General features: G+C 37.8%; 1 protein-coding gene across 4 annotated transcripts in view; it reads right to left on the bottom strand.

Annotated features, from left to right (window-relative positions):
* Positions 1–17,142, bottom strand: part of reps2 (RALBP1 associated Eps domain containing 2) — a 51,988-nt gene that overhangs the window by 32,336 nt on the left and 2,510 nt on the right. For all 4 annotated transcript variants that reach the window (XM_081386087.1, XM_081386089.1, XM_081386088.1 and 1 more), the window contains exons 2-4: positions 6,476–6,599; positions 3,470–3,645; positions 1,369–1,477 (exon numbers count right to left, since the gene is read on the bottom strand). In XM_081386087.1, coding sequence (XP_081242213.1) covers positions 1,369–1,477; positions 3,470–3,645; positions 6,476–6,599 — 409 coding nt within the window. The remainder of the gene's footprint in view (positions 1–1,368; positions 1,478–3,469; positions 3,646–6,475; positions 6,600–17,142) is intronic.

Genomic DNA, 17,142 nt, shown 5'->3' with positions numbered 1-17,142 from the left:
CTTTCTTTTTTTGCTTTCTAACAAATGGATAAGAAAGTTACAGAGCAAAATTGCTTCACTAATTTTTTACATTTTTTATTATTTAGAGTGTAAATATCCAAGAGGGACAACTATCACTAAACGAAGCACACTGAGCGCATGTTATTAAATCAAGCATACCACTGTGGTTACATATGCAGGCTCAAGGCATTTTCTCAGGAAAGCATGAGAGTGTGTGTCTGTTTCATCAGAACTGGCGAGTGTGTTGTGCTGACTGTCGACGGGTTGAAGGACTGACTCAACAGGTGTGTGATTAAACGAGTGAGATATCAATACGCCACAGGAGAGCAACAATTAGACAACTGCTTTCTGAGGGCTCAAGGCTGAACGCTCACAAACACACACAGCTGTCTGACAACCACGACTACGGTCACAGTGTGTGAAACACGCCGGCTGTGTGATGTGTGCTTGTGTTATCTAATAACAGCATCATGGTGTGTGTGTGTGAGTGTGGAAATATCTGCTTTCACTTTTCCACTGGGATTGTTGTGAAAAGAACATTATCAGGATCTTGCTGAAAAAATTCCCTGATACAGAATTTAAGATGAGCATTCGTCCTGTTTTAATGATTTGAGTATTTACTGATGCAAAATGATCATCTACAAGTACAAATTTTCAGCAAAATAATAATGATTAATTTTAAAAAAAACTCTCTACAGGTAAAAAAAAAAAAAAAAATAATAATAATGATGATAAAAAAAGCTACATTTTCTGGTTAAATAGCTTTAAAAAGTAGGAGCAAATGTATATGCACATAAATACCTATACAGCAAGTCTCTTCTGCTTACCAAGGTTGCATTTATTTGATCAAATATTTATAAAAACAGAAATATTGTGAAAAATGATTACAATTTAAAATAATAGTTTTCTATTTGAATTTTTTTTTTAAGTAATTTATTCCTGTGATCAAAGTTGAATTTTCAGCATCATTACTCCAGCCTTCAGAGTCACATGATCCTTCAGAAACATTATTATCTCAATGTTAAAAACAGTTGTGCAGCTTCATATTTTTTGGAAACCGTGATACATTTTTAAAGGATTCTTTGATGAATAGAAATTTATATATTTATTTATATATATATATATATATATATATATATATATATATATATATATATATATATATATATATATATATATATATATATATATATATATACATATTACTGTTACTTTTGATCAATTTAATGCATCCTTGCTAAAAAAAAAAAGTATCAATGTCTTTAAAAGAAAATACGGTGAACATTTTTAAATAAAAAGCATCAATTTCCTGTCATGTCTAGGTTCATAGGTTGGTCTGGATGTGGAATGACTGACAGTGACTCTCACCCAATAGCGTGTCTGTTCCGTTTCTCTGTGCTGCGTATGGATAGTTGCGATAGGCTGATGGTGAGCGGGGCGGGGAGATGGCGGGTGACCGCGGTGGAGACCACGCCTCCTGTCAGATACACAATACACAATAATGGTAAGGTGAATAATCAGGTTTTTTAATATAGTCTTGTAAACTTGATTTACTTGCATTGCCAGGTTACTGATTTGCATGTAAACCAGTAAATCAGGTTATTTCAACAGACACATTTTTAGTCATTATCAGTGCATTTGTGTGCGTGTAAAAGTGCTTAATGTTGCAAAGTTCATTAGTTATGAAGTGCACTCAAATCAAACTATAAAGCAGCTCTTCAGAAGACAATAGTGTCATTATTCAGCTCATTTCAGTTCAGTTCAATAATAATAACAACATAAAGTGCATTAAATTACGAGCCGAGTTTGATAATTCATTTTAATGTTGATTCAATTCAGTTCAATAACAGTGTCAGTTATTCAAAATTCATCAATTATGAAACAAATTCGATTCAGCTTTCAATAGTGATGTTACGTTCGTGAACGAATCGTTCTTTTTGAACGAATCTTTTAGGTGAACGAATCGTTCTCGTTCACGTAATCCATTGACTCATATTTCTCGTTCACTGAAATTCCTCCCTCCACCGCCGCGCGGCGCTATTGCAGAGCATGCGCAGCTCAGTGAAGCGGATAGCTCTGTGTTTTCAACCTGTCAAGAATGACTAAACCTCAAGCCAATAGCGTTCGAGTATGAGATGTGACGGAGCATGTGATTTGTTGGATGTAGTGAACGAATACGCCCTTCACTGACTGTGACCGAGTTGCTTTTGTTTTGAGTCTGAACGAGAGAGAGATCTTCTCGTGAACGAACTGGTAGGCTACATGTCGTTCGTGAACGAAAAGAACCAGTTGTTTGAACGATAATGGTGGCGAACCGATAGAGCTGGGTTTGTGTAGTCAGCATATTTGCATCAAAGAAGGAAATTAACACTTTACCAATCATGAAAACAGTTTAATAACGCAAGCATGGTTAAATATAACAAAGACAAATTAACATTGTCATTTTGTACTTGACGGTTCACTTGATTTAAATTTACACTTCTCTTTACCTGCTTTTCTTTTCTTTTGTTTGTGTGTTTTAGACTTAGTTTTGTGGTATTTTGCACTTTGAAAAATTTACTTTACTACTTGTGTTCATTTTGTATGATCAAAAATGAATTAATTACGTTTTATTCATGTCATATGCACTTCTCTAAAAACTAAAACAAACCAAAAAATATGACAGTATTGGTTAGGTCTCATTTGCGTAACGTCAGCAAATAACATTTCAGTTAGGGCTGTGAAGGGGCATGTAATTGGTTGGATCTAATGAACGAATACGCCCGTCACTGACCGAGATCGCTCTGTTTCAAGTCTGAACGAGAGAGAGATCTCGTTCGTGAACGAATTGATCAAACTGGTACTTTCGTTCGTGAATGAGAGTACTGGGTAGATCGGTCATTTAGCATGTGATTCAATCTCATTCAAAGCGCAGTTATAGGAGTGTGTATAATTGTTTATCATATTTAACATACATAACATAACTCAACGTTTAATATAATCCCAGATTTATGAATGTGTATGTCTGACCAAACAATTAAAATGTTAATTATGCAAGAAAACCTTGGTTTGGTCATCTGAACCTCTTATTTAGACTTATTTTATTAATTTAGTAAATAAGGCACAAATTTTAACAAAGCCAAATCAGTTTTTTTTAACAAGTAAATACGTTCGTAAAAACATATCATAAAATACACTCTTTTTTGCCACCTGCTGCAGTATTTATGAAGAAATTGTCACTGAACGAATCAGTGAACGGGTCTGAACGAATCATTTTGGTGAACGAACTGAAAATGAACGAGTCTCTGGAAAGAATCAAAATTTCCACCACTAGCTTTCAATCAGCTCTACAGAAGACAGTCACATCATCATCCAGATCAATTCAGGTTCAAGCTTTGTTCTTAAATGATGGTGTCAGTGCTGTCAAATCAATAATATTACGTGTCTTTTAAACCTCAAAAGTACTTTTAAAGTATGCCTGATGTCTGACCTGTTTGTCCATGCTGGTGTCAGGGTGTCTCAGTACAGGTCTGTCTGCAGGGGGACGAGGGGCGGAGCCTGGAACTGAGCCCAGGATGTGCGGCAGGCTCTCATTGGTTGAGGGGTGATTGGCGTAACGCATCTCAAGCTCATTCGTTATCCCAACAAACACAGGAAGAGGAAGTTCTGTGGGGAAAGATAAATGACACTATGTTCAGAACAGCATTCTGATGCTATTTTCACAGAGGATTAAAATAAGATTCAGCTGTTTAATGCTGCTCAGAGATGGCATACATGCATTTACACAACAATTGCAGAATGTAAATGGCCTACTACATGAAAAATACACATTATACAATTTAAAAAAGCATTATTAAGGCTGTAATATTATGATAAAAGTCATAATTGTTGATTAATGCCCTTTGACAAAATCATACCGGAACATTCAAATCTGTGTTCGCGCTGCAGCTGAGCCAGAGAGAGCAGTTTTTACAACCACACAGTATCATTATTTCTGTCTTACAATAATTCAAATTATCTCAAAAGTACAGTTCGGATAAACACTGATGTCTACGGTAGCGATGAAAATTGAACAGATCCTGTAGGTGGCGACAAGAGACTGTTAATTTTTTTTAATTTGTCATTGAATCACTCATTCAAGAGATTTGAAAATGCTGATTCATCCAGTAATGAAACAACAAGTGAACTATTTATGCGTGAGTCACTGAATCATTTATTCAAGAGATTTGTTAAAAAACGTTGATTCATCCAGTAATGAAACAACAATTGAGGATTTATGAGCGAGTCATTCATTCACTCATTCAAGAGATTTGTTTAAAAACGTTGATTCATCCAGTAATGAAACAACAATTGAGGATTTATGAGTGAGTCATTAAATCATTCATTCAAGAGATTTGTTCAAAAATGCTGATTCTTCTAGTAATGAAACAAGTGAAACAAGTATTTATATGTGAGTTATTGAATAATTCGTTCAAGAGATTTGTTTAAAAACGCTGATTCATCCAGTAATGAAACAAGTGAAGTATTTATGAATGAGTCATTGAATCTTTTGTTGAAACCAATTTTTTTTTCATTCTAATTAATTAAACATTTTTAAATAGACTGCAGCATTTTTTTTTTTCAGAATCGTGCAGCTCTTCTTACATTGTATCTGCACTTTATTGTTATGATGAGATAATTTGCAAGAGTGTAAAATTCAATCGGTGAGCCGACAAAAATCCGGATCTTTCAGCGGAGACTAAACGCCTCTGATTGGCCATTGCATTCATAAGCTCAACAGAAACATTTCTGATTGGGTATAATGCTCAAATAAAAATAAAAAATAAAAACATTTCACTTTAATAGCGCGTCTGTAATAGATTTAGATAATTGTGCGAGGGCATTTTTTTGCCCTCTTATCTTGAATTTGTGGGGCATTTCTGTTCATTTTGGTGCCCTGCTCCTCATACTATTTTCTGTGCACAGTGGATTAAAACAGCACAATGACTTTCAAGCTTTATTTTTGACTTCTAACTGGATTACACTGGCTCAATGAAACATGAAGCATGTTGAGGCCATGTGACTTATGTTCCTTTTCAAACAAGGCCTTCGTGAACCTCCAGAACTTGATCATGCAGCTGTGTTAAATGTTAAATTTGAGCTAGAACTGAAAACCTCTGATCTAAGATGATCTTCTTTACAAAGTAAAGCCAGTCATCTCTCAAAAGGTCCCTCCGAGGTCATCTCGATAAATCTGTCTTTCCTGTCCACAAACTGGGTCTTCATCCTTCCCTTTCCAGGCGATTTGTGGAGTAAACAGACGTGATCTTCACAGATCAGAGGTGCTGAACCTGCAGTGTGAGGTCATCTGAGCTCCTCTCTCCGCTGTGAGGGTCTCGCAGGCCCTCGGGTCCTTCAGGAACAGTCTGTACCAGGATTAAACACTAATCCAGGCTCCGTTCGCCACACTTCAGCCCGGCAGGGTGGCCTGGAGCTGTGCTGAGCTCGGAATCAGCCTAGTGCTCAATATTACAGTACTGTACAAGTTTATTTAAATTTAGGAAATGACTGTTTTGTCTGTGCTGTGTTTCCATTTGAGTTACTTTAAGAGCTCAAGCCCAAAAGTTACATAGCAGCATTTTGGAAAATATTATTGAAACTAGAAACTTGTGGTGCTTTCCCAAGCAAAACTGTAGATCATAAAACAATAAATAATTTAATAAATAATTACTTTTACAAAAAAAAAATATTAACTATATATTATTAACCATAAAAATTATTATTAAATAAATAATATAAATAATAACATTTAGAAATGTATAATAATAATAATGTATAATAATTTTGTATTTTATAATTAATTATCGTTATGCATATGCAACAAATAATTTTAAAAATAATAGTAAAATTTTAATAAAACATTTCAAAAAATATATCAATTATAAACCATTACAAAATTCAAACAATTTTAATGTTATATCAATAAAATGATATAAATTAATAATAATAAATTTATTTTAGAATAATAACTAATAATTTGGTTATACAAATGCAACAATAATTTTTATAAATAATTACTATAATAAATAGTAAAAAATAAGATTAGAAATGAATTGAGTAATTGAATAAAAATTAACAATAAAAATAATATTTATTATTATCTCAGAATCTTATACATCTCAGAATCTTGTGTTAAAGCTTTTAAATGGTACTTTGGTTGTCAGGATCAATTCATAATTCTGCAGTAACTGTCACGCCACACACAAAAAAGTGAACTTATATTTACTGTAAACACAGATTAAAAAGTCTAGACAATAAAAGGAGGGAGTCTCAAGCGTTTAAGGAAACCGTCCTGTGGTTCAGTTTACACACACAGGCTTTTCTCAGTGAGTTTGGCTCAGCGTGTGGCGCCCTCTCAGCGCAGCACGACCTCTGTGTGTTATCCCTCTTTAGTGTAAATCCAAGCATGCAAGGCCAAATCCCTGATCGCGTTTGCTTCTCCCTCAGTTCGACTTACCGCCTGCGATGCTCTCCAGGCGTACTGGCAAACCGGCCTGTGCCGCGGCCATCAGCTTCAGAGCCACGTACAACTGCCCGCAGCCGAAGAAACCCAGCCGCTTAGCACCACACACCTCTGTTACCTGGAGAGAGAGAGAGAGAGAGAGAGACAGAGAGAGATTAATAAAGGGCCATATGGAGACTTTAAAACCACATTACCGTATACAAAACATTTAGTTCAGTGAATTAAGCTTCAATATTTAAAAAGCGTTCATTATGTGAAGTGGAATTCATGGCTTCTATCTTAATGGGGGAAATTGCTAACATGGGAAAATGAAAAGATAATAGCTAAATCCTCATTATCGGCTCTACAGTGGAAAGAATAGCCGGCTGAAGATAAACTGCACTTTGAACAGGCTGAACTTCACTATCATCTGTGCTTCTGTAATTGAAAACTCACATTGTAATGACAGCCACAAGCGGAGATAAGAGATAGGGACTGACAAATACAGACCTTAACAGATTAATAACATAATTCACTTTGGACAGACATAGATGTTAAAATCATCTGTCCCTGCTGAAAACACTGGCTTAAACCTGGTTTGCTGGTATTAGCCGGTTTATGATGGTCTGCTGAAAAATGGCCAAAACCACTTTAAAAGCACTTACCAGAGCAGCTAAAACAGGCTCAGACTAGCTAACACTAGTGAACTACTAGGCTGGTTTCAGATGTCTTTTCAAGATTGATGACCTCATTGAGGAGATGAGAACTTAAACACTGCAAAACAACATGAAATGCCATTTACAACCTATTTTATTTCCATAATCCAAGATACATTACAGTTTTTTTTTTATACTTTTATTCAAATATAAATGTTCTTTTGATCTTTCTATTCATCAAAAAATCCTGAAAATGTTTTCACCAAAATATAAAGTAGCACAACTGTTTTCAACATTTATAATAGCCAGAAATGTTTCATGAGCAGCAAATCATCATATTAGAATGATTTTTGAAGGATCATGTGACTCTGAAGACTGGAGTAATGATGCTGAAAATTCAGCTTTGATCACAGGAATAAATTGCGTTTTAAAATATATTATAATAGAAAACTGTTATTTTAAATTGTAAAAATATTTCACAATATAACTGTTTTTACTGTATTTTCTATCAATCAAATGCAGCCTTGGGGAGCAGAAGAGACTTCTTTCAAAAACATTTAAAAATCTTACCGACCCCAAACCTTTGCAGTGTATAACACAATATTAAAATGGAAGGCGGGACTTGAGTTTATGCATTCAGAATCCTGATTGGATGGTGAAAACTGGGTGTTTCATACTGGTTGTGGATGGGAGGGGTTGCAAGTAAAAGGACTTGATGATGCCAGCAGAAAAGGAACAAGTTAGGCTAGTCCATTACAAAGACAAACAAATAAAAATGACATACCATCAACTCACAATAACACCACAATCGTGCATTAAGGCTCCATTTTAATTCCAGTGATTTTGAATACCTAAATACAAACTCTCAACCCAAGTCTAAATCATCACTGAATCACTATCCTTCAGTACAATGAGACATAAACTAGTGTTTCCTCCTGAGAAAAGAGCACACAGTAGCATTAGAGTCATTGTTTTATCACCCCACGCTGCTGAAATCCATCCTTCCGTAACGAAATAATCAATAGAGTTGAACTGTGCGATTCATTGTAAACGTCTTAACACTCACAGGAAAAGATCTGTGCTCTTTAAATAGCAGCACATTGTGTTGAGTGTGCTGTTAAATATAACAAAAGCCACCGTCGAAAAACAGAACAGAAAAACAGCCTGTGCTCAAGCCAAACTTCTCTTCAAATAATAGATTCTCTTCAGATTGTAGAAATAGCACAACTGAACACACATACCTAATAAAAAAAATATCAATGCAAGAAAGGTCGTCCTTGTTCTCTAAACTATAATCTCACCTATGGCCTTCCTCCAGCTTTCCAAACATTATCTGAGGAACTTCTCAAACATTGACTCAGCGTTCCTGTTCGACCAGGTGTGATGAGGATTATTGATCGTGTTCTCCTTCCATCCCTGCAGTGCTGATGCCTCATGAATCAAAGCTGTGAACTTTAGCCCAATATAACTGAAACAACAAGATGTTTTCTGCAATACTCCTATCTAATCAATCGCAGGAGTCCCGTGACTAGATGGACATTTGTCTCCAAAACACATTTTTACTCATTCCTAAAGAAAGCCGGGACACTGACCAAATTATGAAATAACATCTGAATTTGAATGAATTTGAATTGACATCTACATTCAGCCGTTCGCATTTGTACTCTGCTGTCGCTGCAAATCTTTAATAACTTTTGAGGCGCATTTTGCGGTATTTTTATAAGCCGCTGGATCCGTTTTAGACCGTAAACTCGCAGTGTGGATGAATCACACTTGTGTCAAAGACTCAGGATCTATTGAAAAGAAGTTGCGTTGCTTCACTGCCATTCATAGTGGCCTCATGGGATAATAAAGTGTCCATCGAACGCGCACTTCAGAATCTCAGTGGAAGTAGTGGGTCATCAGGGATTTTTGCCTACTGTTTTTCGAATACTATGGGCCAGATTTACTAAAACAGGGCAAATTAGCGTGAGAGCGCAATCCCATAAAAGCGCTGATGGGAGTGGAAAGTTCAGCACGTGATCTACTGACGATGGGCAAATTTAAGAACACAGACGTGTTTTTAATTGGCCGTTAAATAATGGTGCAAATACCCATAAATTGACTAGTGTAAACCTTAGTAAATCACCTTACATGATTCATTTAAATACTCTCCTCCCATAAATTTTGTGTCTGAAAGGAAAACTACTTTAAATGCATAAACAATAAAGTCAGCTGCAAAAATAACAATGTCCACGCCTTTTCAGCGCTAATTTTTCACTGTGTGTCTTTAGTAAATCCTGACAGTAGTTTTTTAACGCTGAAAGAGGGTTTGCACTGGAGCAAGCTGTTGGTAAAATTGGTCCTAAGGCCCTGAGTCCACCAAAACGTTTTTTTCACGCGGCTGGCGTGTTTTTCCAATTGTTTTCGATGGGAGCGCCGTGTTTTTTAAACGCCATGAGCGTAACGAGGCGCTGAGCGTTTTTTTCACGCTGAAGCGATGAGCGCACGGCATTTTTTACCGGCCGCCGAGAGTTGAAGAATGTTCAACTTTGGGTAAAACGCAGCGCTCATCACTGGCACCTTTTACCCAAACGTCCAATCACAGTGGAGGAGAGGCGGGACTAGTACCACACCGACCAACCGCCACATTCTGCTTGTACAACATCAACAGATGACAACAACAAGCTAAATAACGGAACAAAATAAATTAAAACAAGAGCCAGAAATTTTTTTACATTGTATCGACATTTTAATATAGAATCAACACAGAAACAAAATAGTACAAAACTAGTAACACTTTCGCGGATATTCTGTATTATAACAAGCAAAGCGTCTCAACTGAAAAAAATGCTGCGCTGACAAAACGCCAGCTGAAAGCTTTGGTGGACACACAGCCTAAGTGTTCAGATATACTGCTCTTTTGGCGTACTGTTTTTCGCATACTAGCCTATATAGTAGGGAAGTATTCGATTTCGGATGCAGCGTAAGTCTTCTCATAGGATAAGGACACTCAGTCTCATGAATAATTATGAGACACAGAGTCATTGGTGTACTATAGTGCAAGAAAACGCATCCGGTGACATTGACACGAAGACAAATTTGAACCTGGAAGATAAAAATAGTGCAAAAAAGCTTAAATTCACTTTTCTCCTACAGTCAAAACTAACAGATGGTAACATACACACATAACAAACATTAAATCTTATCCTATTGTATATTGTTTGTGGACTAAATGCAAGGAATTCTGGGATATGCTTACATGCCTGCTTTCATACTGAAGTTACTGACCTAGGGGATTACATGGATTAATTTTGAAAAATACAATGAATCATATTTTAGGGCATATTTTAGTGGAGAAAGTGGGCAGGCTGGACTTGAACCTCTGATATATGGATCAGGTCCCTCCTTCAATCTAGGTTTAAGTTTTATCATCCGCCCAAGTTAATTTTATTCAATAATCTGCATAATTTAAGTTAGCATGTCTGTAGAACAAACGGTTTAATACTTTTGGCTCATGAAAAGAAGCTCTGAGCTTCTAGCCACTAAAGTCAGCTGTTACTGTGACTGATGGAAATTACAATGGCTTTTGACGAGAGCCTCACGCGCTCTGAGCGTGACCCAACTCCTCTTCTTGAAATCAAGAGACAGTGTGTGTCTGTGTGTGTGTGGTGACTTAAACTCAGTTTAATCATCTGACCATCAGTATTACTTAAGCCTGACCTGCATTCTCCTGATCCACACAGAGCACATATAATCTTACTCTATACATAATAGGGGAAGGATAATTAAATAGGTTAGAAACCTCCCCACCAATCCCTCCTTATGGCGGCTTATGGGATGTGTGGATACAGGAGGCCAGTCGACTGCGGTTCCTCTCAGGTCAGGGACACAAAAGATTATGTCTGCTTTTTTAAAACATTCATTTCTCACTTCATCACTTTCGACGTTACGATCGACATATTGGGATCGCGCCCGAAAGTCCAATCACCTTTGATCTGACAGGACTTGATCGAATCCGAAAGGCAACTGTAGTATGAGTGATATACAAATCAAAATCAATCATCTAGTCTATGAAAGCACTTATAAACAAATAAATTCCTCTATAGTACAACCAGAACTTTACAGATCTCGTCTATAGACCAATCATTGATTAAACAAATCCGTGCGGATAGGAAACTGCATTAAATCCACTTCTGTACAACCGGATCAAACTTCAGATCATGTACCGTCTGTTTCCTCCATCTGGGGATGGGAAGAGTTTTCACAGCTTCAGAAAACAAACGTGCACATGCCAAAACAGTTTGTGCAACAGACAACCCCATGGCAACAGACATCACTTCACATGACACGCCCGTTAAATTATTATTTCTGCTGGAAAATGATGTTTACTATGTAAGCTTGTTAAATAAAGCCTCAGTGTGAAATTGCTGCAACAGGGCTTACAAAAGCCATTGTTATGAACCATTCAGAATTCCCATTCAATCCCTACATTTGAATTCAAAGTTGCAATTAAATTTGAATACATGATCTGTTTAAATATGTTGATATTCATTCATTCATTCATTCATTCATTCAGCAGACTCTTTTGTCCAAAGCAACTTACAGACAAGGACGTTCACAAGAAATCTGACTTTGTTTTCTGCCCTGACAGCAGCTGTCGAACAGGTTGGTCTGGTCCGGAGACGGATCTCTGCTTTTAAGGAAGGAACTGTGTTTGTGTTTTGGGAATTCCAGAAGCTGTGGTGAAATGAAGTATACTTCAGGAGGAAAGCACACTGCAACTGTTTACAGACCGCCAATTCTATATCCAACCAATGCTACATTTACACCTTAAACTGTCCCAAAAAGTTTCCTGGTGAGTGACAAATGCATTCTATAAGCCTTAGTGGTGCTATATAAAGTCTCTTAGGGTGTGTTCACACTTGGCAGGTTTGGTTGGATTAAAAGGAACTCTGTTAAGCACCTTTCACACAGAGATTCCGGAAAATACACGGCTAATCTGTCCCGGGATTTGTCCCTGGATCGTTTGATTTTGGTTCATTCACACTGCCAGTGATTTTCCAGAATCTGTGAGTGCGTTCACACACATCCCGTATTAGAGTTGGGGTACTCGAACTCGGACTCGGACTCGAGTACGGACTCGAGTCCAATTTTGAACGAACTCGGACTTGTCACACACTCGGGTGAATTTGTACTCGGACTTGTCACAGACTCTGACATTTTAGACTCAGAAAATTTGCTGATTACAGTCGAGTCCGGGCACTGGAGGACACAATATTTTATTATTCAATTCACGTGACGTCAGGATGTGACGTGTAACGTACGCGTTGAAAACATGTACACTAATGATGCGCGTACCGTTCCACGAAGCTGGCGAACGATCTCGGCTTCAGCGCGGATAGTAAGGAGCTCCCTGGTCTTTTTTCGTTCTTTCTTTGTTGATGACGAACACAAACTTTCCTCTAAGAGCAACAGAGCAACGATGGCACGTGCGTCATCACTACGACACCCCTAACGCCATTGGTCCTGGCTTTTGTTCACACAGGGTGCGTTCCGGGACTTATCCCAGCAATGTTACTAGGTCCCCATTAGGGATCAACGCGCTGTGGTTCATTTGAAGTGTGATCGCAGCCATTCACACCAAACAAACTCACCGTTTCAGGGAGTCTCAGCTCAGGTCCACTTCCAAACTAACTCTGGTGCGGTTCGACTGAAACACGAATGCAACACAGACCAAAGACCAAAAACAGGATGTGATGTCGCAAGATGCGATCTTAAAGGGTTAGTTCACCCAAAAATGAAAATTCTGTCAGTAATTACTCACCCTCATGTTGTTCCAACCCATAAGACATTTCGTTCATCTTCGGAACACAAATTAAGATATTTTTGATGAAATCTGAGAGCTGGATCACTCCTCCACAGGCTTATGGACACGTTAACTTGCTGGCCCAGAAAATGTATTAAAGACACTGTTAATATAGTCCAAGTGACCCCAGTGGCTCAATCTTAAGTTTATAAAGCGACGAGAATACTTTTGTGAGCAAAAACAAACAAAAATAACGACTTTATTCCACTTTTCATTTCCTTCTCTCTGGACCTCGAGTCTTTTTACGTAGTGTTTAAGCGTAGCGCGAAGATGAACGAAAGTCTTACGGGGTTGGAACAACATGAGGGTGAGTAATTACTGACAGAATTTTCATTTTTGGGTGAACTAACCCTTTAAAAAAGGACAACATGCTCAAGCACACCTGGTTCTTCTCATCATAGGAGCTACGCTGTCCATTATAGTTCAGTAAAAGCACCGGAGCCGCCATCCCCTTGCAGGAGATTTTCGTTCGTCAGTAAAGGAGGAAATCCTGATTGCTTTACACATTTTATAAGCTCTTTGTGAGTTCTCAGCTGGTAAAAATACCACCATATGTACGCGCCAGACGCACCACACGAAACTGGACAGGTGTAAATGTATCTGGTTGTTGAAGCCACATGTGTAAGGATGCAATGATATGAAAATTTTGGCCGATACCAATAATTTTATATAATTGAAAGCCGATAACCGACATATTGGCCGATAAATCTAAATCCAAATTTTTAGCCTCGCCATTAAAAGCCATGTCCCAAGCACACAATTATGATGTTCTCATTTTAATTGTATGTAGCCTATATGACAGACTTGCGCTGCACATGTTGCACTGCCACTGTATTTTCCTCTTTTGAAGTGATTCCAATCATATTTCAAGCAATTCAAAACCATCATAGCGAACAGTGCGCATCTGAAGGAAATAATCCATTATTTATCAGCTTAAATATATCAGCCAAATTTTCTTTTTGGCCCAATAACCGATATGGTGGCCATTACATCGTGCATCCCTAATTTTACTCCTCCCAAAATGGAGGCGCAGGCGCACAATAATCTTCATTAAAAGTAGTGAGACTAAATGATCTTACCAGTGTTGATGGAGATTCTCTCTCCTATTGGAATCTTTTATCTTGAAATTAGCTGAGGATAAATAAAATGCAGCTCATATCGGTAGTGAATATGCTAAATTTGCATATAGCATGGAATCGAAGAAAGGATTTTTATCAGTTGCGCAGAGACTCATTTATGTGGCCAAGTGTAAATGAAAGAGTTTTAACAAATCAGATGGCTATCCGTGTAAAGAGGCCCTTTATGTTCTTTTCGCTAAGCAAAACAGTACTAAATGTATCATTTTCTTTTTGGTCCAACCAAAAGAATCGAACTACAAGTGTGAACACATCCTTAGTCAAGCAGTTAACATGCCAACGCTTTTGTCCAAGAGACAGATGGAGACTTAAAGCTAGTGTAAATCCCACAACAGACTTATTCTGCTGTGAGCAAGCCAGTAAATCTACGACACCTGTGCATTCAGTGCTTTAACATTTATCCTCAAGGACAGATGTAGAGATGGACCTTACTGATGTGATCAAGTACTATTATAGTTTCTTGAAACTAAAGCCCTGTTCGGACGGAACTAGTTTTTTACCTGACACAGACATTAAAATGGTCAGTCTTCGCGGTTTCCGCAATTTGGATATATTTATAAATTTTATCATTTTATTTTTTCGTTGGATACCATCCATTTTGAAATTAAACGAAAGCCTGTGTAAAACTGGTGCGCAAACCAAACAGTAGCTCAGGTAGGTAAAAAAAAAAAAAAAAAAAAAACATGAGGAGAAACGTCAGAAAAACACATACATGGCCGATTCGGATGGGGTTAAAATCGCAAAGTAACGGTTTTACAACAAAATTTAAAAACATTATATAGAAAAAAAAAATTACAAAAAACACACAACAAAAACTAAAGTAGAATAATAATAGAAACTATAATAGTACTGCGTCTCATGTCCAAAAACTCTCTCACGCATGACTGCTCTCTATGAAAGACTAAGACGAACTTAAAGATGCTGATTTGATTGGATCTGTTCCTGGGGTCCGACACACAGAAGATCACGTGAGAACCACCAATGATAGTCCGTGTATCGTGTTGCTGATCATTTGCATAAAATTAGCTCAACTGTCATCAGCACCAGCTATTATTGCTCATGGAAAAAAACATGTGGGCTTTCACTACAGATCATGCACAATAACTTCAACAACACAAAAGAATAACAAAAAAGCAATGCCCTAGTAATCACAGAACAATTAACTAACAAATATCTAGATGTGGTTGAGCTGGGCGTTGTGGATTGCAACAACAAATGAAGGGAAACTGTGTCATGTAATTAAAGCAGTGAAAATGTTTTGCTTGTCATTCATGGAAATCAACACATCAACCACTTCCTGTTCATATTCATACAGCAGAGAAACACTCATCCATCACAGAGCAGAGATCAGCATGCGCTCACACCAGGATCCGAGCGTCTGAGAGCTGATATGAATCCCGCAGACTCATAAGAGCTTACTGACAGACACACAATGACTCCTCTGTTCCCCGTTACACACACGCCTCTCTCTCAGCTGTGTATCGCTTTAATTATCTCACATCATCTCACTTCACTTGACTGACTTTGAGAGTCTGAGGAGACACTGGAGATTATCGAGACACAGAGGGCCAGGGTTATTAAACTAACTAAAACAACTAAAATCACAGAAAAAAAAGTTAATTACTTCATTAGGCTACTTAATAAACGCACGCGCCTTGTGGCCAATCTTCACTGATTGTACATTCCCTCAGTGAGAGCAGAGTGTGAAGGTTGAATTAGCAGAGCAATCCACACTACAACATGAGGCATATCAGAGCTCAAAAGAGGACACATTGTTGGTGTGTGTCTCACTGGCTCATCTGTGACCAGGACGGCAAGTCTTTGTGGTGTATCGAGAGCCATGTTGGTATCCAGACCGTAGGGGTGTAACGATATCCTCGTGTCACGATTCGATACATATCACAATACTGAACTCACAATATGATATTATTGCGATACTCCAAAACATATGGAAAAAGATTAACAAAAAATTGTCAATTTTGGCATTACATTGGGTGTGTTAATGAATAGGCTTGGACTTGGTGCTGGTAACCCAATGCAAAGTACAATAGTGACACTAGAATAACAATAGTCATGATTCTGAAGCTGAATATGCTTGCACTCTTTCACTGACAAGATATTTTTAAAATAATGTATCGGCCACTTTTTACTGGTAACATAAGATATTTGCCATTATCAGGACCCACAAATATTCCCCCCTTGCATTATTATACATTATATTCTACATTATATATAGCAGTGTAATGTAAACTAGAATTTTTTTAACTACACACAATACATATTGTCAGATCCACAATAGATATTGTTGCATTTTTGTATTGCGATATATTGTGGCACGATATGTTGTTACACCCCTAATCCAGAGTAATGTCGGACAAACCACATCCAACAGGAGTAAGTGTCGACGCACGAGGAAGATGTCTGAAAGGGATGTCCAGGTACTAAAACTGAAACATAAAACCACATCTGCCCAACTCACTGCAGAATCAAACACACACCTCGACTCTCCTGTTTCTCTCCAGTTTCTTCAGGATGAAAGGGTCCAAACTGATTTCATGCTGCGACTGTCTTTATGGGAAAATATGCATTTGACAAAACAGCAGAGCAACAACAAACAGTTCAAGAGAAACATTACATCCAAAAATCACTCTGATGATGTCTTTGTCATAGAATGTCTATGTGTGTGAAACTTCCTCCAAATCTTTGCGCATGTGTGTGTGTGTGTGTGTGTGTTGCTGTTCGCATGTCTGTCGAGGGGTGAAGTCAGTATGGGTCGCCACACCGGGGCAAACGGACAGGAAACAGAGCAGAAGGACGAGCTGGACTTCCTGTCTGTGCAGGAACACCGCGAGATGACACACTGCAACCGTACGCCATGCCAAAGCCTGCTGACACACAGCTCATATTACAGCCTGTGTTTGTTTTTGTTTACACTCAATTATTTGTGTCTGAAACTGAAGGAAATCTGGTCCTGTAACATGAGCCAGAACACACAGATCTTAGAAATCATTCTTCTACATGATAAGAGATCATACAAAGGTT

This window comes from Scardinius erythrophthalmus (genome assembly GCF_964197995.2).
Source record: "Scardinius erythrophthalmus genome assembly, chromosome: 15".
Lineage (NCBI taxonomy): Eukaryota > Metazoa > Chordata > Actinopteri > Cypriniformes > Leuciscidae > Scardinius > Scardinius erythrophthalmus.
This window is presented reverse-complemented; position numbering and strand designations above follow the sequence as displayed.